Source organism: Haliotis cracherodii, unplaced genomic scaffold (genome assembly GCF_022045235.1).
Source record: "Haliotis cracherodii isolate W230 unplaced genomic scaffold, xgHalCrac1.p SCAF_4, whole genome shotgun sequence".
NCBI lineage: Eukaryota > Metazoa > Mollusca > Gastropoda > Lepetellida > Haliotidae > Haliotis > Haliotis cracherodii.
The window spans coordinates 12322951-12347319 of record NW_027266297.1 but is presented as its reverse complement, the minus strand read 5'-3'; the positions used below and the strand labels follow the sequence as shown (position 1 = coordinate 12347319).

The following is a 24369-nucleotide window of genomic DNA, read 5'->3' as shown; positions in this document are numbered from 1 at the left end:
CAGAAACAAATACAATCAAACATTCAGTACCAAACTCATCTTTTTGAGCAGTTAGGTCCTCTAGATTCGCCATGGACCCGTTGTGGATGTGAATCCTCATGGACAACCTGCCCTGCAACCTTGATGCCATATTAATCATTGCTTTGTTGACATTTGTAGACCAGGGATTGGATCCAGACGCAGAATCCCCGGTCAAATTGGAAAACCGTAACCATGGCGAAGGGGAACTAGACTGGGACCCCACCGCTGATACGACCCCACTGACCTGTGTAAGTATACATCCCCAAGCAGGTAATGTCAAGGTCGTCTCCCTGCTTCCGTGCATTGTAGTGGTAGATGTGACACTTGTAGTTGTCTGTCCTGAACTTCTCAATGCAGTCAGGTTCAATGTCTGAAGCTTATCCACAAACATTAATCTGGAACAGAGAATTGTCATTTTCGAATGTGTGTTATTGGTGACTTATCATAAAACTTTGAATTTTCTTTCCACTTATTTATCTAACAATACTAATTCAGTAAATTGAAATTATGAAAGAGAAAAAAAATACAAGCATTAAAAATTTAACTGGACAATTAAGCTAAGTTTTAAGCTGGTTTTCTGAATCTTTTATCTGACCTCTGATCTGTGAGTGAACTTAAACTTTTTAAGACAAAAAGGTGGATGAAGGATACCTTTGATCATCCATTTCTTTTGGCTCTTTGACTCCTCTTTCTAACCATATAAATTCCCATGTATTAACCGTATGGTTCTATTACTAACATCTCACGTTTCATTATTTCACCCTCACAAAATAAACACACCTTGAAATACTTTCAAATATAGCAATGAGATTTTGCATAGCTTTTAATGTCAGATGTATGTTTTTTGTTAAACAGTATTTTGAGAATCAGTGCAGTCTAGCTGTTGTAAGATAGGCCTTAGAATGTCTAGTCTTGAATAATTGTTAAGCTTTCAATATAATGTACAACGCTTTCGTGATTCAGACATTTCAGCATGTTTACATCTTTGCTGTCTTACATGTGCAGCTATTGGATTACATGGAAGAAAATACCTTTTGCTTCAGTGAACGCTTATTGCAGAAAGCAACTTCTCTGTCTTAATTTGCTGCTTAATAATGGGTTGAATTCTAACTTTTACAACAAAGTTTTTCATTTGATGCAACCACTGCATATATTTCCTATTGAAGCTCATATTTCATTATGTATGGCATTAATTCACTGCTTCGATTGTATATGCAATCAACTACAGATGTTGGACAAAAGTATTCCTGAATTATCTGTTGCTCGAAGTTTATGTTTATATGTCAAGCAGATTTCACCATTTGTAAGAGGATAATAGGATATGAAAAGTATTTAAGTGTGCCAACTCCCACCCTGTGGGCATTTCTCTCTCTCTCTCACACATACACACACACACTCACACTCACGCTCATACATTCATATGTCAGTGTAGCAGATAAGCATTTCATCCAGAATACCACAAACAGGGCCGACAAAAGGGGTTGGCACCCTCATGTTAGATTTCAAATTCCTCCAGAGTTGGCTGCCATTCACAGTGTGTTTTTTTAGTTAAAAAATCTATTTTAAGATGTGTTCTTTTTGTCATATATTTATACAGTTTTCTGAACAATGTTCACCGTGATAAATATTAGGATGATGGTATTTTTTAACTCCCCCCACAAACCTGCCATAACTTGTGCTGTTATATGAAACATTGAGGTCAGACAAATTATTTTTTACATTTTTTTATATCCTGTTGAAAGTAATAGAAAAAGAAAGGAATACTTTGTCCAATAACTGTGGTTATATTATGGTAATATGGATTGAGGATTAAACAATTATTTATCATCAATGCTCGGAGAAGATTCAAATATGAAATCATATTGAAACTATCACTTTTTCAAAAATTTATGTTTATGTTTATAACATTGCAAAAACATCCCTTTCAAGGTTATGTTATCTTGTACATTAAAAAAAAAATCAAATTTTGATAAAGCATGTTTGGAGTAACAGCATTGATGGTTACCTGGTTACTATGGTTACAGGGCACGTGCATCACAGTTTGTGCAGGCTAACTCTGTCACTGCAGTATCTTGCTGTGCATGTCATGACAATTGTGCATGTGTTAATCTATGTTTTGTTAACTTTGTTTCCTTATAGGGAGATATTACGTTTTTCAACTCCCCCCTTTTGTTGAGCATACCTGATGAAAATGAGGAGCTGCAGGAAAGTAGTACCTCCCCCAGTAGTTGCGCAGAGGTTTGTATGAACATAATCCATAACAGAAGAGTGTTTTGTCCAAATAACCGTTAAACAAATTGGGAACAGACCCCATTATGTTCTCAATAAGGGGAGACAACTCTACAAAGGGGAGACAACTTACATTGTTGTGTGAAGATATTATTTTGTTTCAGGTAAAACATTTTAATGTATGTTTATTATTTATACCTTGCAATTTACAATTATTCCCAAATAGCCTACATGATATCCCATCCTGTGTACAGTAGAATTCTCATCGTCATCCAAACATGTGGCGCTTTATTTCTTCCAAAATTCTGTTTTGCATAATAAATGGAGTACCGTAAGAGTGACAGTTTCTTTGTGAAATTGTCCAGGGCTGACATGAAATAGTGAAAGAAAATTAAATGAGTAAATATTGAACTCTCATTTTCTTGGACATGTATCAAGTCTAATGAGAAAGGGTGATTAGAATCCCACTGTACCAGCAACAGATGTTTAACTGTCCCTTCAGTATCTATCCCATATGCTAGTCCAGCTCTCTATCTATAAGTTGTGAATCACATAGATTTGCACTTTCTGTTCTTGTCAACTCTGTGAGGATTGTTTGGTGAATGTTGTTACATGCCGCAGTCAGCAATAATACAGCTTACACTGTGAGAAGGAAACATCACTCAACATTGACTCCACAGCTTCTGATGTCACGTTCACACATGTAGATAGGTTTATTGATTGACAGTATTGTATGTGGCTGTTATCCTTGCCAAGTTGTATGGTCAGAACTTGTCTTTTGCATATTGTTTCTCGCCTTTGCATGTTTCATTTACTGCACAATCCATGATAAAGAGAATTTTGCTGATCTTAATTTTTTGTGTAGCTTTATGTGTATTGAGATTTTAAAAAATATTTAAAAAGAGACTTTATTAATTTGGGCCAAATTAAATTTTATGTAATTTCATTTTGTTGAATTTCTTTTGTGGCTGATGCAGTTTGTAAAATAAAATACTAATTTGAGAGTATCTTGATATATAAAAAGAATCAAAACTTGAACTGACAGTGGATCTATGTAACATATGTTGATTTAACTGGATGAAAAAATAGTCACACATAACTTACGTTTAATTTGATTTCCATAGAAACATGATGAAGATGATGAGGATGACGAAAAGTCACCTGACGATTCAACACATCAGAACAGTACAGAATACAATGGAGACAGTGGTTATGAAGCTGAATCTCGACCTGAAAATACAGAAGAGGATGCCACACCAGACTCGACTGTCGACATCCATACCCCGCCCAAGATGTATATGTACGACTTGACAAATCTGGACTTGCAGGACTCTCCTAGTCTCAATGATCCTAGTCGACGACTTCTCACGGCAGAGATTGAGACATGATGTCTCTTTGGGTCTTTTGCTCTCACAGATCAAACTACAGTGTCTTGTGTGATCGTCTTATGTAGAAATTAGCATGAGATCGAGACGATGTCTTGTCAGGTCTTTGGAGATGGAAATGAAGTGTCACATGTCATCTTGGGTTGAAGACATTATTGGGAGATGTCTTTACATGTCTCTAGTTCTCAGAGATAAGGTTCAATGTCTCAAGTTATCTTATTTGTTACAATAACATTGGGTGAGATTGAAACATCACTGTTCTCCGATATCATGAGTGTGTCAAAGGATCTTACAATCGTCTCAGTTTTGATTTCAACATTACGATGAGATTTAGATCCAAATGGAAAGAAATTTTGGAGATGCTGAGACATTGATGTGGGACATTGATATATCTCATGAATCTATTGAACGAGACAGGAAGATGATGTGATATGAGAGACTGTTTGAGGAGCTGAGACACCTTGTGAACTCTCAAATCATTCCATTCTCAGCGGGTTCAATTTTTACGCAAGCAGCTGTCTTATCTGAGACACTTAAGACGACGTCTTAGATGAGATGTGTGAGAAACAAAATAATAACATGAATGAGACGATCATTTGTAGTTTCAGTATACATACTTTCTGATGTGCTGGAAGTCAGGGAACTGAACGTCATGGAATGTGACTGACAATCATCTTGGTTGCAGGGCAAGGAGAGACCTTGTTACAGTTTTATCCATATAACTGGACTTCACAGCCAGATAATTTATATGTGTTCACATCAAAAAGTCCTTGGAGGTCTGTTATAGTGTGGTGCCAAAGAAGGTTTGAAACATTCTGTGTTCAACCCTTTATTTCAGCCCATCTGAAAACTGGATGTGAAGACATAAGGGGTTAATGTGATCTTTTGATACATCAAGAGTTAGTGTACTGTATGTAGTACATCAAATGTTAATGTTTTGTATTAGTACATAATGTAGAATGTATGAGGACTGAAACAGTGGTAGAGTGAGATATACTACAAGGGGAGGTAACTGTTTTATATACTACAAGGGGAAGTAACTGATCTGAACAAAGCATGCCAGTTATATGATGAAGCGCTGACATCAAGGGTCAGGAAGTGACAGCAGTTCAAAGGACACCGGGGTGAAGAATTACAACATTTATTAAACGCTTGACAAGGGATGAATCACGACTGTCTGAAATTGAATATCGTGTGTTGCAATATGCTTACAGAATATGAAATTTTGGTTTTACAATATAACAACTTGTTCGTCTCTGAGGGAGAACACCTTTGAAAGTTGTCATGTTGTATTTGGCATAAGATGATAAGTATCAGATAGGAATACGATTTTGATAGAGGATAGTCATTTATAAACTAGGACAATATTGACAAGATCGTGAAGTAGATGTGTATTATGAATGTGTATAAACAATATTTATAACTTTGCCTATGGAAGATGAACAGTGACAAGCCTGGGATGTGGAGCCATTGTGTGCCCAGAAAAGAGTGTCCAGTGTCGACACGAGCCCGTGGCTCCGAGATGGCTGCCCAAGCAATACTAGATATGCCATGTCCACCATCTTTGTTTCTGTGTGTACGTCAATGAGATTGACTGTTTTGTTTCAGCTTACTTGCCAGTTACTCAGTCTATTGTTACCTCAATCTTTTAAAGATTTTTTTGTGGATCAATTTTCTTCAGAAAATGGAAGTGATTTTTTTTCATGTCATCAAACATATATACATGTATATATGTAACTTGTATGTGATGTGTTTTCAGTATGTTTTATGATATTCAGTTCTGTGTCATTTTTCTGATTACAATGATCATCTTTTCATACAAATCGAAACAAAATTATATTAGTTCTTCACTTTAATATGGTTGTATTTGTTCAGGCTTGCCCTATGTAGTGCATGTTTTTCTGTCATATGTTATCAGACGCATGTTGTCTCGAATGTAGGACTTCAGGGTTACTGAGAAGTAATAAAGACTTTCAAGATGTCTATTTGAAAGGAAGAATCCCAGGAGCATGAATTAAAACTCAGATGGGATTTCATTTCATATTTGAACCTGCATCATTTCATTCTTGTTTGGTAGGTGTTCTCTTTAAGGATTTGTGTGAGCAGAGGGGAGATAACTCTCAACACCAAGTCAGTGGTTGAGCTGCATTCTGAATGTGGAGTCAGTGCTTCTTTTGGATAGAAAGTTGTGTTATCTCGTCAATTTTGTTTTCAAAAAATGTCAAACATGAATTTCACTTTTTAGGTCATTTTTTATTTCAAATTGACAAAGGATTTCTTTTCTTTTCTTTTTTCAAGTCTGTCAGCTAAACTTATGTTTTCACTGATATATCAATTTCAATGTTTGATGCTATTTTCTGTTATGAACATTTAACACTTTAAGTTCTTCAGAATGGTTGACAACCATATAGTAATACACAGTGTTTGTTGGTCAAAATCCTCAGATTAGTAGGCTAGGTGAATAAGAAATAATTCCTTTTGATGACACCAAAGCAACATTTCTTTAGAATAGTGTCTTCAAGATATGAGTTCCCTATATTGCCCAATTGAAGACCACTTTCCTTGAACGCTCTGTGGGAAGTAAACAAGTGTAACATTCAGATAGGAAACTGTTTTGCCCTTGCAGAGTTTGTCCAGGCCGAGTTACCACTAGTGCAATCCAATTCTGAATGGTTGTGGCTTTTCTCATTTTGACTCACTGTTCTTCAATGTTGTGATAAGCTACTGAACATTCCATTGTTAATCTCCGATCGATGTCATCAGTGATCACTCTGTACACAAATCTACACCCGTTAAGCCTTGTCACCATTAGGACTAAACACCTACATAAGCCTTATCACAATTATACTACTCAAGAGAAGTTAAGGATCACCCGATTCTTTCATATTACTACAGTTAATCTGTCCTGGCGTGACATGTTAACTCAAGTGATATCAAAGACTTGGTGGTCCTTAACTTATTTTGAGTAGTTTAATATATTGAACATTCTCACTGGGATTGCTGGTCAAGAAAGGTTTTGCTTTTCTTGGCTGCCATATGTCAGTGGGGCTATTGCCATGTTATCTTATCCTGCCTTGCTACACTTGACTATAGGGTAAAATGTGCTCATGGTGTTGTCATGTTGGGGTTTAAGGGTATGGGCTCTGTTAGTTTTGTGGTCATAAATTAATGTTCAGTTTGTTCCATTTTGGACAGAAAAAAATAAGTTGCTATGAAAACATGCTGTCCATCTTCTTACGTAAAGTTGTTGATATAATTACTGCTTCCCAAATTGTCCATTTTGGGTTCTTTCACCCAGATTTGTCAGCTGTGGGTTCTCTGTTAAAAATATAACAGGCACAAATCACAAACCTGGACCATATCCCATCACACCATGATGAGCCTCATCCAGTCAGTCGCTAGGTCCCTGAGCAACATCTTTCCTCACACATTAATCTGACACACCGTGATATAACTGGAATACTGTTACAAGCAATGTTAAAAACCAACTCCATCACCCTGAAGCTATTATTTTCTCTTCCACCCTGTCCTTACTGTAATGCTTTAGCCTCAGTGAAGCAAGTCTAGATTATCCACAGGTTCAGAATCTCAATGGGACTCCTTTTCAATTTAAATGGAGTTTGTTTCTATCAAAATTAGATATTTTCAGGGACTAAGCGTTAGTCTACATGATGAGCCTAAGCCAGCACTTCCTGTATGTAGCACTGTTACCCCTGGCAACCCCCAGTCCTAGAACATGATAGGTGGGATGCCTGCTCCCAGTTTCCTTAGTCTCCCTGGTGGTCGTAGAGTCACGGCTGTGTAACTAGCCTTGAACCAGAGGGCCGCCACTTGTAGCTGTGTACGAGCTGCTGTCAGTAGTGAGCCCCGTCACAGCCAAACGCAATGGGTCCTTTCTGGACTTGAAAATGTTGGATGTTCCTATGGACATCAAGTCTTTGCTAGGCATTTAGAAGCTGGAAGAACATGAAGACATGGAACTGTTATTGATAACAACATGTAATCTATAAACGTTTCATGTCTGCAATGAAAATGTTATTGTCATATTGCTGTGTAGGTTTTGTATGGGTTTATGAACTTTTTTGTATAAAATGTACGGATCGCCAAGGATATTATCTATTTCTTTGAGTTCCTCTTGCAGAGGGATTGGGGTATTGGCCTAGTGGGTAAAGAATTCACTTGCCATGCCAAAGGCCAAGGTTTGATTTCAGACATTGATACATCAAAAACCATTTCTGGTGTCTCCCATAACAAGTCCCTCTGTCAGAGTCTGTAAAAATCCTGGAACTTGTAATCTTTTGCTGTAGCTCTGTGGCAGGTAAAGTGATATACAGGTTTTTGGGGAAAGATCCTAAATTAATCTCATGTTCTTGTGATGTGTACTTTTGCTGTGACTGGGCTTTAAAAAAGTGCCTTTATCCTGCAGCTTGTGGTTTGTCTTGTCCAATGAGAAAAGTCGTACTATATGCATGTGGTGGCCATGGACACTTTTTCTCTATCACCATTGGCTTAAAATGGCATTTGCATTTCCATGAGTAGTCCCCTACCAGATTCTGTATGCAATATCTATTATAATGTTTAGTCTTACCTTGGACAACATTTAATGTATTAAGCATTTCATGAAGGTTTTATCAGGATATTCATCTCCGTGACTTATTATCCCACGTTGTTGTCGACAGTATACAATGAATGAATTGATGGAAGGTTTGGTACTGATGGTACAGTATATGTATTAATTCACCATTTGTTTAATTGCTTCTCAATGCTGTATTTATTCACACATCATTTATGAAATGTTTGATTGCCAATTATTGTTTAAGATGATATTCTACAGGATGTTCCTAGAATAACTGTTTGTTTTAAGATTAGGCAAGGTGATCCAAATGAGAAAGAAGTGTTGACTTGTTTTCATGACTTGGTTTGAATTTGAAAGTTATGAATCCAGAGACCATATCATATAAAGAGCGATCTTGAAAACATGAAAGATGTTGGTCCAAGTCAGTGTATATATGTGAGTTTGCATTCAGTATTTGTTACATCGTTTACGCAGATGTCAGTTTTTGTAAGAAATACTATTTGAACTACGACTATTTGACTACTAGATGATTTATGAAAGTCCAGCATGAACAGTGCAGAATCGGAGTGTACTGTATGCACTACTCAAAAGAAGTTAAGGACCACCGGAGTCTCGACAGATTAACTATTGTAGTATGAAAGGAATGGGTGGTCCTTTATTTCTTTTGAGTTGTATAGTTAAATATTACTGTGGCTTGTGTGCAAGTCAGCCATTACAATTGTATCACTGATATCCTACTCTAGAAGCCACTGCCAATGTTTTTTTCCTCTCTTGATCTGCCATATGTACAAATGTATAAAGAACAGGGAGACAGACGGACGTTCCTGCCTGTAATCATACTCAAGTGTCCCTGTCTCTGCAAGAAACTTACACAGAAGGAACTGCATTTGATCTACAGCCAATCCGTGCTCGAAGTCCACAGGCTGGAAGGGAGCAGCAATTTGATAATTCTGGGGGTAGACTGGGATATCTTTGAAGAAAAGTATCTGCCTGAAAATCCTGGGGGAATTAATAAATGGCTACACATCATATATTGTTGATGACAGTGAAGTTAACATCCTGGTTGTAAACTTTACAATATCTTTCCTCTGTATAGACTTCTTGCTTTTTAAGCCTTGTATGGTGTTGTTTGTGTGTGTCTGTCTGTCTGTATATCAACAGTGCCATTCTCCCGGTCATAAGCTGTTAATATGTACATTGAACATAGGTATGGTGGTGTAAAATTGAACAAACAAGGAGGTAGAAACTATTAAAGAGTTCGTTTATAATGATTTTGGAACTTCAAAAATGGAAATATATCTGGGATGACGATTTTCTGCAGCTGAGATTGACTGCTAATTTGTGAATCTTCAAACAATCTATGATGACACTTTTGGGTTTTATCAGTTGATTCTGTGAACATTGTCATTTCTGGAATATTGTGTTAATTTTTGGACAGTCATCAAGGTCACATAATTAAATCAATGAATTACGAAATTACCATGGTCTTATCCACCTTCATTCATCTTAACTATGCATATAAATTATTTCTATAAAATGTTAATTGTCTGTTATTCTGTAGCATATTAGAGGAATTTTATGTACTGATAAAAAATTGAAACAGATGTTTTAAGTGCTTGTTTTTTAATTTAAATCAGGAAAATGGAATAAACTGTATTGGAAATATTGTACAAATTTGGAAAGAAGCATGATTGTATAAAGGAGAGGTAGTGTGTAGTAAGTCTGATTTAAGAGGCTGTGTGAGGGAGCAGACTCGATACTTAATCACTGCTACATCTGTTAAATGTCACACAGACCTTCCCAGGTCTTCCAAATTCATTGGGAATTACCTAGACTTTTAAAAGAATTAGATGGGAGAAACATTGTAATTGGATATCTCAACTGCATTTGAAAAAGAGAACAAATTATGTTGTAAACCAACTCCCAATTAGTCAGGATGACAAGAGCTATGGCTTCCATACCCCAACATTGACTTACGATCGTCGTAGGGTTAACAATGCCGAGTGACTTGCGATCGTCATAGGGTTAAGAATGCTGTGTGACTTACGATCGTCGTAGGGTTAAGAATGCTGTGTGACTTACGATCGTCGTAGGGTTAAGAATGCTGTGTGACTTACGATCGTCGTAGGGTTAACAATGCTGTGTGACTTACAATCGTTGTAGGGTTAAGAATGCTGTGTGGAACAAAACCAAAAACTCAGTTTAGAGGAAGTGCTTAGGCAGAGGAATTAATGAAAGTTCCACCATGTGATCTTTGCATTAAGACTTCCATACCCTGACCGACTGTAGGGTTACGAATATATATCAGAACAGCTTTTACACACTGAATTTAGTGATTCACAGACAAGACTGACATGGAGCATATCCGCACAAGATTGTCATCCCTATATTGTTTTCACATCATCCAATCTGCTTCATGAATGTACTATGATTTCATTATGGTGTCCCGCCTGTTTATATATAACCATGTGTACAAACGTCAACATCTCATCCTGTACAGTCAGCTGTGTTACTGTTAATAAGTTAGAATTTTATTTATCAAGTTTGTATGTAGCGAGATTTATTTGCAGATGATTGTTATGATTGTCAAATGAACATGTATTTAGTAGTTATATACCACTCAAAAGAAGTTAAGAACCATCCGATTCTTTCATGCCATGTCATCTAATCCATGCTATGAAACATTACTATGAAAGAACTGTGTGGTCCTTTTAGTAATATGAAAGAATCGGGGTGGTACTTAACCTTTTTTCAGTGGTATATTTGTTACAAACTCCTACCTTTCATATGTATAAATCCATAAGTATTTAGTTAAAACAAAACTCTGATATAAGTTCCTTCATGTTCTGCAATAAGGAATATTGGGTTTGGTAGACAAGATTTGACAGATTTTTGGGGGGGTCAAATAACCAGAGGCTACTACCCCTGTGTACAGGAAAGAAAGGCAAGTTTGAGATGTTTCCAAGGGTTGTTCCTACAGTCGCCCATGGTCAGCTATCCTCTGTCTGGCTGACCTGTAGATCAGCTCATTCCACGGTTGAGTGACCGCAGTAATGGAAAGCTGGATGGTAGGGAGCAGGTTCTACATGATTCAGGGATGCAACATTTACTTTTAGCATTCTTTTTGTTTTGTCTTGTTGTCATTTCAAACAATATGTTGAATTAAAGATTACTTTACTTACGCACTTACCTGTTGTTTGCTTTCACCTGCATCATTAACACTGGCCCATTTGGTTTGTTAACTCATCACAAAATAATCCTGGTAATGATCAGAGTCTGGACCTGACAAAGCAGTAATTTTGTTGTGAGCAACAATCCGTTCCATCCAGGTACAAAAACAAGCAATCCTTTCCTTTCACATTAAGCAGACATGCCTACTATAACTGGAATACTGTTAAAAGCAGCATTAAACCCAAACCCAAGTCACAGATATTTACTAAATATAACACAATATTGAATGTTTCTTGCCCCCTAACTACTGAAAATTAACAGCATGAGACAACGGAGACCTCCAACATGGCGCTGACCAATACCCAGATGCTGCTTCTTGTAACTGTGCCTTGTGAGTTGGGGGTCAGTCAGCTTTAGAATCATCCCCCATGACTGCTAAATGTGGCCAGTCTAAAGACTAGTGCTGATGAATCATAATCGGGGAGAATCTTGGATTCTGGCACAACAAATGGACAACTCTTCCACCTGTTGTAGAGAAGACCACATAAGGGGAACTCAGAGACAAGATAGATTTGTGTCTTGTTTAATCTTGCACTCAGCATTTAATAACTGACTCTGCAAAAGACAATCCACTGATTGCGGGCAACAATTCATGCTGTCTACTGAGTCTGACCAACCGATCTATTAAATGGCCTCTTACAACAGGTTGCTCGGGACCCAGAATCTGAACAAGGAGAAGAGACAAGAAATACGGGGGGCCTTTATGGCCGATACTTGAGGCCTTTATGGCCGATACTTGATGGCAAACACCAAGCTTGATTCCCAGAGGAATGCAGTGTGGAAGTATCACCCTCTACAATAGACACATTCCCCCCATGGACCAGTTATGTAGGTTTTGAGGCTGGAACTTCCACTCTTTTTCCGACACTGGTGTTTATAGTCTAATTTCAAGGCTTAAGCAGATGAACTGAATACATTTTCTACTATTCCACTTTTGACAGAGATATTTTTTATCTTTCCATGATCTACAAAAAAAATATTCATGATCCATAACTATTTTTGGTTCAGTATCCGTCTAACTAGGGATAATCAGATACGGCATTCTATCAAAAGTGGAGTAGGACATTCGTCCTAGATACCAATTCTACAGACTCATCATAGGAACACTGTGGGTTTACATATTTTAATCAGTACACCATGATTTTACATGCAAATGTTAATTGTTTCATTTGCATACACATTGTATAATAAAAGTCTATCTCCGAAACAATCTGTATTCATAACCTGAAAACCAAAAAAATATGATCCCATCACCAAAACATTAGCACACATTTATATGTTATGGTCTGGTAACACCTGAGGTTTTCCCTGGTTTTTAGTCTATAAATAACAACACTGAAAATGAACATTTCACAATGTATTTCAGGGTAAATCTCACAACTTATGAAATTAATATTTAACTTTGAACTGTTTAAGTTCATGCCCATTTTGGATCAGGTTTCCAAACGAGCAGTGATCAGTCTTTATAAAAATGGAATGAAGCAAACTTAATGCTCAAGTGTGTGCCTTAATTCATATCCATACTACCCCAGAAAACAATAAAATCAATTTTTACATCGTGCCACTGCATATGGATATAACAAATTGTTGATTCTCCTTGTATGTTAACCTATTTCTGTTTGTTTGTTTCATGAACTTGGGTATAGGAACTACCTCTGTCATCAAACATATTAATCATAATATCAACACAAGAGGTGGAGTCAAGTGTTTTGTGTGCACCCCCTTTTCCAAAACCCTGACAGAGGGGATGACACATAAAGGTGTGTACTCCCCTCTCTCACTCCACCCATGGCAAATGTGTAACCTCCCCAACCCCTTGTTCATACTACACAGTCGCCTGTTAATAATGAAGTCTGGACCCAAATACCATTGGCTGACAACACCTGCAATCGTCCATGTCCTTTGGGTACGACGGCCCATAAGAAACTCACTTTGCAAACACCCAAAAAGGTGAGGTGAGTTTAATGTCGCGTCCAAGATTATTGCACTTATATAGCGATGTGCATGTACGTGTGTGTGTTTGTGTGGCTGCTTGTACCAGTCCGGACTGATGCCGCAGTTTAACATGAATACCCCACTCAGACACAGTATACTGACTCCGAGCCGACCAGTCCTTGTTTTAGCCCCTTAAGGCCGAGCGCCAGACAGGGTAACAACAAGTACCATCTATTAACGTCTTTTGGTATGACGCGGCCGGGGATTGAACCCCGGACCTTCCACTCTCTAGACCACGGAGGCGGTCTAACACCCAATAACACCATGGACCCATGAGGAGCAACTTGGCCCTGGAATCCCTAGTGATATTTATTTCTAAAAATACATAGATCATGTATATTCTCAAATATGAACTATGGCATAGATGACATAGCATATGATATACATATCACACAGTAAACATGATCATGGTATACAGTTCATATCACAGAGTATACGATCGATATATATATAAAGAGAGAGGTTATCACGCGAGTGTGTTTGGGGATGGTAAATATCCTGCACTAGGAATAAACACTGTATTTAGCTTGCCAAGGCTCGCTAAATACAATGTTTATTCCTAGTGCAGGATATTTACCATCCCCAAACACACTCGCGTGATAACCTCTTTATCATATAATGTCATTCTTTAATTCTGTGCTTCAAAATCACTTTCCCTCTCTCACAAACATTACCGTAACATTGCGAGTTTTCCTGGAATGCGCGCATTAATATTTATTACGTCACAGGGTAAGTGATGTGTCAGTCGGACAGTGACAGTAGCCAATATAGTTCCAACTGAAATCTCATTCTTATACAGTGTCGAAGCAACATATCGGAAAACAACAATTGTTTTTAATTGCCTTTCGCGGCCATCCATCGGTCTGTCCGCTAGAGTAACTGCCCTTTGTAAAAGGGAAGCTACTCTAACCCTAGTCTATGAGACGTCACTACCACGGTCAGACGTTGTTGACAGTCGGTCTGTCCTGTCATAACGCTAAGAAGTGTAGTCAGATGTACACACAGCGACAAAACAAAACCAGATTCCTGATGGTTAATTCTGACTCGATCGCCGAATGACGAGGGTGACGCCATGTTTGTTTATAAACAGTGAAAGTAGTCCCTACTTGACCTTTGATATTTGCATCTCTATCGGCATATGACCCCAACGGATATCGTTTTTATCCGTTGGCTTTATCCTGCCGAGAAACCTACCCATTATATGATAAATATGTATATATATATACCCAGTGAAACCCACTCAAGTATACAGTGAGTGAGTTTGGATTAAATAATTTTTGAACTGTTCTACTTATATCATGGTGAGTGAGTTGGGTTTAATGCCTCTTTCAACATTATTCCAGTTATATCACGGCATGTCAGCTTGATGTGGGAGGAAAGCCCTAAGTGATGCAGGTCCTTGGTTAAGCCACAAGCACCGAAACGGTGCTTACAAACCTAGAAACATAATTGGGGCGAACTGTTATTCATAGGTTTCTAACGTGCCCAATGGACCACTATGCACAGTGAAATGCAGCATCTTTAATGACTGGGCTACCCGTGCTCCCGGAAGAAAGCCTGATACAGGTCTTGTATGCTCACATACAAAGGATAATAATTATGGTGAATCAGGCTTCTAATCCCACAATAATAGGATCCATGTATGTGAAAAGGGGGGATAACTCTTCACAGCAAATGGAACCTCATGTGATTGCCTCCCTTGGCCCTGGGTATTACACACATACGGTTACACTATACAAATTCAAGCTATCATATCACAACACACTGAATAATGTTCATCAGATTGCTTCAAATTCACATTTCTGAATAAATTGTACATGTGTATAACAAATGTATAAAGGGATAATATACTTCACCATAACACAACCACACAAATCAAGAGTAATTACCATGGTAACGCAATCGTGATACATTTAAAACAGCACTAACTTCCTGTGAATACACATGGTCAACAACTCCAGCAATGAAATGAGGCTGCATATAACTCCTGGACGTCCAACAAGTACTACTCTGTGAGAACCCTGGCCTGAAGCAATGTGTTGCATGAGAAATACTGCTGTTTGTGCGATGTAATCTGAATGCTCATTGGTCAGAGAACTCGCTGGGTTTTCTCTTGCTCATCTTCCCAAGGCAAGGGAGTTAACTGACTATCAGACTAAAAAGTCCAGTTTGCCGAACTAGGCTGGAATTATGGAGTTATTTCTGGCTGGAGTCTGCGCATAATCCAATCAAAATCGCAAAACCATCAACTAATCTGCACTGCAAATTGCAGGATTTGCAAAACGTGTACTGTCAACATATATTTTCCAAATCTTTTCATGTCTTTAATCAAGGAACTCATGTGATTTCATGCACTTCGCAAAGTAAGACATGTTTTTCTACACTTTAAAAATTGATTATCCATCAGATCTTAATCACTTAGTTCCGCCATGCAAGTGATATCAGATGGAATCTGATTGATCAATAGAAGGGACATGACTCGTAATAGCCACTGGTGGCACTACGATCAAACCCAGACATTTCGGCCAAGTTCTGCACGGGTTGAAACTGGACTCTTACAGGGAGTTAACTCCTTTGCCTCAGGAAGATGCTCTTGCTGGAAACAGGCCATGACTGGGGGTCATTGGTCAAAGAGGGTGACTACACTGCAAACGTAGTCTCAGTCAACTGAGGAATGTAGTGTGATGATGATGATGATGATGATGAGCTAATTGTTTCTGCTGTACAGTATCTTTTCTGGTGATATAATAAAAGTCTGAACTATATACATAATATACATCAGCTTGCCATTAAACATGGTAAAATCTTGGTCCCATAAACCAAAGCATGAACAGCTGTGTGGAAGATAGATGACATTTTGTAACATACACTCTAACAAGTCATTGTCCCTTCATACAATTTCACATACCTGGTTAGCCAGGTTATATACTACAAAAAAAAAGTTAAAGAACACACCAATCTTTCATATGTAGGGGCCATAAAATTTCGGAGTCCTATAATGGGATTCGAACCACGGTCCTTCTGATCCAAGGTTGGATGACTTATCCACATGACCAAAGAGGTTAACCCTGCCAGCAAGCTGACAAGGTAAGGATATCATCTGTGGTATGACTCCATGCCCTGCTACAACTAGTAAATCTGTCATGGCTAGTGGGTTTTGCAACACACAGCTTTCCTGAACTGGGATGTTCTTTATCTTGTCTTGAGTAGTATGTTGTATTGAGTGAGTTTGGCAGCAGTTTGAGCAGTACTTCATACTTACATTGCAGCATAACTGCTTACTCTGGGAGGAAAGCCCAAACTGCACTGGTCTCAGATGTGTACCACTTTGACAAAACCAACAGGCAAAGCACAGACCAAATATCATACTTGGAGCAAATCTGGGTTTTAAAGCCAGCAAGCTCCTCACAGTGATGGCTTGTTTACAGAGCTCTCTACATTGTCACTGCCTCCCCATGCCTGGAATTGGAACTCACAACCACCTGACCGTTATGTTCACAAACCAGTGTTGACTGTCATGACGCTGTATACTCATCCTCCAGCTAAATTATTTCCTTGGTCAATTTGAATTTCTATTTCAATTAAAAAATCATTAACTGTTCAGGGAGAATGTACAGGGGAAGAAGGGTGACACTATGACATTCCTGCAGACATCACAAAAATATACATATCACTACATTAGGGGTTAGAGTGACAATTTTTTAAAGATTCTTGTAATGGCTGTTTGCAAACTAGTGGCAGCAGTGACACCGAGAGTAATGAAGATGTCCCACGCTTGTTGCAGTAAAAGGAAGCAACTCTGCACAGCGTGTAAACTTCCACATACATTTAACAGTGTTCACAACATTGTTATCAAACACTGAAGCAAAGATAATTGCTCTGTGATTTCCAGTTGTTAAAATAATTTCTGATAAAATAAAATAAACTGTATTTAAGTGCAAATCCTCTAATAGTATGAAAGCTCATGGAAATGAAACACAAATATTTATATATAACTCCACCACAACCTATCCACCAGCCTTGTGTATACCTTCCCATATGTTCTTACACAAAAAGCCAAGACAAAAATATCTGGAGTCTGGTCCATAGAGTCCGAGCTGTCCCTGCCGACACGTGTAGCTGTGAATCTTGATCTGTTTCTTGTTGTAGCGGTGACGCATGGGTGTCGAGAACATGGCGTAGATCACCTGCTGGTCAGTGTTGGCAAGACCGTCCTTCAGCAACGCCTCCACTGTCCACTTATACTGCTGGACAAAACCTTGCAGAGTTTTGTTGATGCCAAGAACAAGACCACCGGACACCCACACCAAGTTACTTCTCATCACAACGCTTGGGTCGATGTTTGGGTCATGTGGCCATGCTTGTGTTAAACCAACCTTCTCTGTGTTGAACTTCTGTGGAGGTAGAAGTTTGAAAAACGTTGTTCCAGATTTGTCTAAGTTTCGAAAATAGCCGATGTCCAGCCAAGCGAATGCTGGCGTTTTAAACACATTAAGATCCAGTGCCTTTTGAATAAATTCATACTTGGCATGCATCGCACATGCATATTCAGGATACACTGTGTTTGGATAATGCTTTGGATAGTTATTCTTTGAATATATTTCTTTGATTTTTTCTATTAGGCCAAAAGCCCACATCTCATGTCTGTCAAATTTGATAACCTTTGTATGAGTGGGTGGCAAACAAGATCGAATCTTTCTAAAATAGGCTATGTCGGCATCGTCTTCCATGAAAGCTAGGACAGGGTTTGTCATCTTGGCCAGAGGCCGCATCCACTGCTTGTATTTGTATGGGGTGTGATAGGCACCAAACTCTTGTCCCTTCTTAAACATGCCCAGGTTCACGTAGGCCGTCACTATGGTAATCTCATCCGGCTCCTTCCTCAACATGTACTCTGGAACCTCTTCATACCGGCACCACTCCTCCTGTGGGAGAAAAACATGGTTATTGCCCGTTAACTGTTTTTCAGCCATAATCCAACTATATGACAGTGGTTAGTAAATAATTTGGATAAATAGTCTGGACCAGACAAGTGAGTGAGTGAGCCAGTATGGTTTTACGCTGCTTTTAGCAATATTCCAGCAATATCACAGCGGGGTACACCAGAAATGGGCTTCATACATTGTGCCCATGTCAGGAATCAAACCCAGGTCTTTGGCTAGCAAGCAAATGCTTTAACCACTAGGCCACCCGACCGCCCCCTGGACCAGACAAAACAGTTGTGAGCAACCATCCGGGGTACGATGACACCCCATCAACCAGGCACTGAACCTGACCACCTGATCCATTAAGTAACCCCTTGGTAGTCTTTCAACCAGTTTAGTTAGATAGCTGAGAACCGATTCTAACCCAGAATCACAAAAAATATGTATAAAGATAAGTGTCACATTAGTGATAATTTGTGTGAAATTCTCACGTTGCTGTAACTATGACATGTTACAGTAAGAATGACATGGACAAGTGAAGATCTGATAAGAAAAGGTCTTCAGCAGATCGATGCTCATGATGTCTATCACAGGATTGTCTGGTCCAAACCTCGATTGTTCACAGACTGTCGTCATAAAGCTGGAATTTAACAACAACCAATTGAGACACCACCAGTACACTATTACAATCAATTTTCTGCAATATATTATGATATATTTGGGGTATACTGTATGCATAGAGTTAAATAGTGCCCTGCTCAAGGTCTTCAACGCTCTCAGCATCCATCATACCGTCCCCAGTCATACCCATCTGTAGTCCCCGGTAGGCGGAAGACTTGGACATTTTACCACCCGTTGGATCATACAGGCCGACCCCTACAAGACTCAACTCCTGGACTCATCAGGACTCCTTCAACCACGCCACCCCACTCCAGGGGGTGCATCTGGCCAGCAAGTTGCAATAAACAATAGGTAGTCTCCAAACAGGCCTTAGAGTGTCTAGATCCTAGTCCCGAAACCCCGGGGTTCTACTAGCCGTTATTTCTGGTCCTGAAGAAGGACGTCAAGAAGTTCTGCTTGGTCTTCAACATGAATACATTCAATATGTTGTACCTTGAAGTACCTGCCCATTTTTACATGATTCCTGTTGTGCTCCTTCGTATCATCATCCAACCAGGGGACTATATGGTCAGCTAAGCCTATTTCCTGACATTGCGACCTAGAAGCATAAAGGGGTCTTTACACTTATTTAGTGTTCTACCCGCTCATGAGTCTACGTCTTTAGACACTATCAGGTGGCAATCTTGTGACTGAAGCATGCTTAGCGTCAGCTTCCTTGTGCACACTACAGGCTTGGGTATCTGTGACCCACGGGATAAATGCATAGTGTGATATTTAATCATCTTTAGGAATTTGAACTTTTTAAATTGAATTGTATATTTAGATACTTATCCTATCTCACACACTATTTGCCGGCCCAACCATCCCCGCATCACAGTAACTCTAGCCTGTCATCTCTGAGAACGAGCATGATGTTGACACAGTGTGTCAGGTGATCAAACCGCCTGGGACACGGTCCATGGGATTGTAATGCGTGATCTATTTGTTAGGGTGGTGACTATGGGGGTGCGAAAAGTGTTTGGGCGAAATGAGTTTTGGGGGCTGGAAACATTGTTTGAGGACGTTTGCACACAAGCATCAAAAGATGAAGGAGGAATGGATAGTGTGAGAAAGGATAAGTTCATGTTCACGACATGGTTACTTCCAATTCTTATGCAATATAACTGAAATGTAGGTAAAATGAATAATTTGTTTCAAATAGCACACAACTGACAAGATCATCAGTTCAGGTGAGCTATATCATAAGGGAGGTAATTAGATGTGCTGAAGCAAACCTAATTTCAGGTTTAGCCATGGTGACCTACCACATATGGGTCTCCATACATAAATCCTTTTGACTGCAAGATGCGATCTGAAAATATAAATGTTTAAAAGCAACAGGTCAAATAACATAACACTGTCAATGACCTGTTTATCATTTATCATTTATGAGTTAGTGAGTGAGTTGGGTAAAAGGCTGCTTTTAACAGTATTCCAGTTATATCATGTCAGCTTAATGTGGCAGGAAAGCCCGAAGTGATGCAGGTCTCAGACATTTACCACTTCGGTGAAACCCATGAGTACAGGTATGGTGCTGACAAACATAGAAACATAATCGGGGCAAATCGGGATTCGAACCCACAATCATAGGTTTCTGGCTGAAGGAACAAAACTCTTCACAGTGAATTGCAGTGTCTTAGACGACTAGGCCACCCATATGATGTGTGGAAATCAATACGAAAACATCTATCACTTTTTTCCCCCGAATATCTTAGTTATACATAGAACTACATACATAACAATCTCTTATCAGTTTGGGGTCAATTCTCGAACCAGACTATAACATTTTTATATTCAAAAGTGTGAAAGATTTGACTAACATTTTTTTATTACAATATATACTTGTAGGCATCTCATATTTAACAAGCATGAAATACTCATATCATGTTCGGTTGTATGCAATGCATTAGCTCCTATGAACTATGTTCACTGGACCTTTTTGTAATTGGCCTAACTGCAGCACTAAAAACAGTTATTACTGGTGTTGTTTTGCCATCTGCAGTTTATGATAGAATATGTAACTGTATTTGTAATGATTAAGGATGAGACATATGGACAAACAACTTCTTTATTACAATTAGGAGCGATGTTTCAGTGTAGGAAAATATATACAGGATAGGAGGCAGTGGTTATACAGTTGAGTAGGTTTAAGATCAGTTACACAGAGTTACAGTCTAAGTCAAAGTCGTTGCCATGGAAACTCAACAAATATTTTTTTCAAAAATCCCAAACTATCAAAAGGCACCAGTTCATCACTAGACTTATCTATGTGCCAAGTTTGGTTAAGATACCATTTATGTTTTTTGTGTTCTGCTCCAGAAACTAAATGTGACGGACGGACAGCACCCATTCCTATATCCCCCTTCCACTTTGGGGAAACCAAACTCACAGCCAATAAAGATAACAAGAAGGCCAATGAAGACAACTGCAGCACGAAGATACTTCTTAGGTCTGTGTCGGATGAACAGTCGAACAAAGCGGATCAGCTGCTGAAGGAAATTCATGACTGACTCAAGATGGCTGCCAGAGCCTTGTGCTGACCTTGACCTGAAACTCCAGTCATCAGCAGAAACGTTGTTGGCTGATATTCTGTAATTAAAGTGAGTCAGGATTAACACCTCCTATTTCACTGTCAGCCAGTTTAAGATTTGGGAGGATATGTCCTGAAATGATGCAGGTCTTAGATGTTTATCACTATGATGAAACCCATGAACACAGGTATCAGGTATAGTGCTTAAAGGGACAGTACGACAATGGTTATGTGTGTTTTTAAATCATTCATAAAACATTAATCCGAGTGTGACGTCACATGCCCAATAGAGCAATAAAGCTTCACACAGTGAAGCTGACAACGCCAGTGCTGCCAAGAGTAAACATCTTACACAGTCTATTCATGTGTTTGACTTTGGACATGCCTACAAATACAGATAAACATTACGGCTGGGACGGGTAACTTTGGTACTCAGGTAGTACTGAGTAGGACGTGGGTACCTACAGGACAACCCAGACCTGTGGTCAGTCACATGGTATATTTTTTAATGACAAAAAACATACAGAACTCTATCATGTTTATGTGGTTACACTCCACTGCTCCAAGTCACTGATGTTCGCATTTCTTTCTGACTACATGTATGTAGCCATTCCTTCTGACTTTTATATGTGTGAATAAAGAAAAAAAACTTCAGTAAACTTCATGTATGCATGAAAAGATCGTTTTATACTTGTATGAAAATAGTTTTTGCCAGGCTCCGGTCAAACTATTCCCAAACAGACACTATGTACCCAACTCTTGAGACCTACGCCAGTACGCAGGTACCCGGGTAGGGTCGGAATAATAGAGTGGTGGGGACCCGGGTAGTAAATTTGGACTTGTCCCAGTCCTAATAAACAACTTTCAATAATCTATCCTCCACATCCATTCATCAACCCCAACGGAGAGCAAGAGATATTACGGTCACTTTAATGTGTAAAGTTATATTGTCATGCACCTCACTGTCGCAGTCTATATAATTAATCAAAAAATGTATAGTGAACTGAAAGGCTTACATTAGGCCTGTGTTTCAGAATAAGAACATTTATTTACAAACAAGAAGAAAGTCTGGTCATGTGATAGGCCGACATCTGCAGTGTGGTCACCATGGTCACAGAGCCGAGTAAGATGGGGTGTTATCGGCTAGCGTTAAGAGAAAAACAAAGTTTCAGAACAGTCAACGTCCTGTCCCTTTAACTTAGAACAAAACAAGGTGAATCTGGGATTCAACCCCAAAATGATTGGTTTCTGGCACGCCCAAGAAATTAGGGCTGGGACGAGTCCAAATCTACTACCCGTGTACCCCACCCCCTACTATACGACCCTACCCGGGTACCCACTGTAGGTCTCAAGAGTTGGGAACACAATGTCTGATTGGGAATTGTTTTACTGCATCCCTGGCAAAAACTATTTAGATGCATGCATCAAACAATCAGATCATGCATATGCAAAAGTTGACTGAAGCTTTATCTTTACTCAAACATATACAAGTCAAAAGGAATGTATGAGTCGTCAGAAAGAAATGCAAACATTAGCGACTTGTAGTGTAACCACTGAGCTACAGTGAGTGAGTGAGTATTGTTTTACGCCACTTTTAGCAATATTTCAGCAATATCAAGGCAGGGGACACCAGAAATGGGCTTCTCACATTGTACCCATGTCAGGAATCGAACCCAGGTCTTCGGCATGACGAGCGAACGCTTTAACCACTAGGCTACCCGACTGCCCTCCTTAGCTGTAGTGAGTTTTTGTCATCAAACAATATGTCACATGACTAACCATGGGTCTGGGTAGTACTGTGGGTACCCAGGTCCTACTCAGGACCCACCCGACCTGAGTACACCGTCCCAAACCTACAAGAAAATCTGCACGACTTATGGCACCTTAGACAACTGGGACCCTGTGTCCCTCTGTAAATGGAAGAACAATAACTGAGTGAGTGATGTTTAATGCCGTAATCTGCAATACTCCAGCTTTGTCATGGCAGATTGTAAGCAGAATGAAGTCTGGGCTAGGAAACTGGGACTGATTTTGAAAACACAGGCCAGAAGTTGATGCCTCAATCAAATGATTGTATCTCCTGAATGACAACACCTGCCTTGCTAATTGGGTCAGCTATCAGCTAATTATAAAATGCAGTAATATTAGATAACTCCACTGTATTATTATCTAACGCATGGATACTAATATTGGCTACTCCTCGTGGGTCTGCCCTTTCGTTGGTCAGTTGTCGAATGTCTCAACATGTTCTCACTGACAGTTAGATTATGTGTGTGTAATTTTCGTCTTTCAAATTGTATTGTTGCAGTTTACAACTCAGAGTAGCAGCAACATAAATATTACATCCACCAACAACCTGAAAAGCAGCATTTAAAAATACCCCCTTATTTTACGCACCTGCGCCAGGTATAACCGGACATGTTTTACTCGTTTACCTCCCTTTGAATTCATTGAAGGGGCATAACTCTTTCAGGACTATCGTTAAAACGCAACTCGCAGACATCGCGTATTCGAAATGCGGGTTCGAATCAAGAAACAAACTGCCGTAAATATCTTATGCGTCTTTTTACAAAGAATTGCTATTCTCCTACGGTGTTTTATATAACAATATATCATATTTTCAATACGATTCTAATGTGGTATTCTGAAAAGCTGACTGTCCATTATGCGGTCAGTAATATTTTACATATACATAAGTAATAAGTCTTTTCTACCCATTTAGTTATATGTTATCGATTATTTGCACATATTCAATAAAGAATCATTTGTTTTCGTCTCCATAATTCATGCTTATTTTCAACATAACTAGTCTCTGAA

The 24369-nt window shown here is 39.0% G+C and overlaps 2 protein-coding genes across 9 annotated transcripts in view; one reads left to right on the top strand and one right to left on the bottom strand.

The window, feature by feature from the left end:
• The window catches only part of LOC139478946 (axotactin-like), a 194956-nt gene extending 183568 nt beyond the window's left edge, over positions 1-11388 (top strand). For 5 of the 8 annotated variants that reach the window (XM_071261660.1, XM_071261656.1, XM_071261658.1 and 2 more), the window contains 3 exons: positions 160-269; positions 2161-2259; positions 3375-11388. In XM_071261660.1, the coding sequence (XP_071117761.1) occupies positions 160-269; positions 2161-2259; positions 3375-3638 (473 nt within the window). In that variant the 3' untranslated portion in view covers positions 3639-11388. Of the gene's footprint in view, positions 1-159; positions 270-2160; positions 2260-3374 lie in introns of those variants that run through there. The other 3 variants (XM_071261662.1, XM_071261663.1, XM_071261664.1) reach the window with 3 other exon arrangements.
• Positions 11389-14023: 2635 nt separating this feature from the next.
• On the bottom strand, positions 14024-23972 carry LOC139479273 (protein HtrL-like). Its single transcript, XM_071262137.1, has 4 exons — positions 23950-23972; positions 21412-21611; positions 20288-20334; positions 14024-18362 (listed from the first exon to the last, which is right to left on the bottom strand). Exons 1-4 carry the CDS (start codon positions 23970-23972, stop codon positions 17445-17447), a joined length of 1188 nt encoding a protein of 395 aa, XP_071118238.1. The 3' UTR covers positions 14024-17444.
• Between the last annotated feature and the right edge of the window lie 397 nt (positions 23973-24369).

Coding starts and splice junctions, on each gene's coding strand:
- LOC139479273 (XM_071262137.1), bottom strand. CDS start 23,972: ATGTCCGGTTATACCTGGCGCAG. Junction 21,612..23,949: donor TCCGGTTATACCTGGCGCAG/GTGCGTAAAATA, acceptor CTTTAATTACAG/AATATCAGCCAACAACGTTT. Junction 20,335..21,411: donor TCTTGTTATCTTTATTGGCT/GTGAGTTTGGTT, acceptor TTATATTTTCAG/ATCGCATCTTGCAGTCAAAA.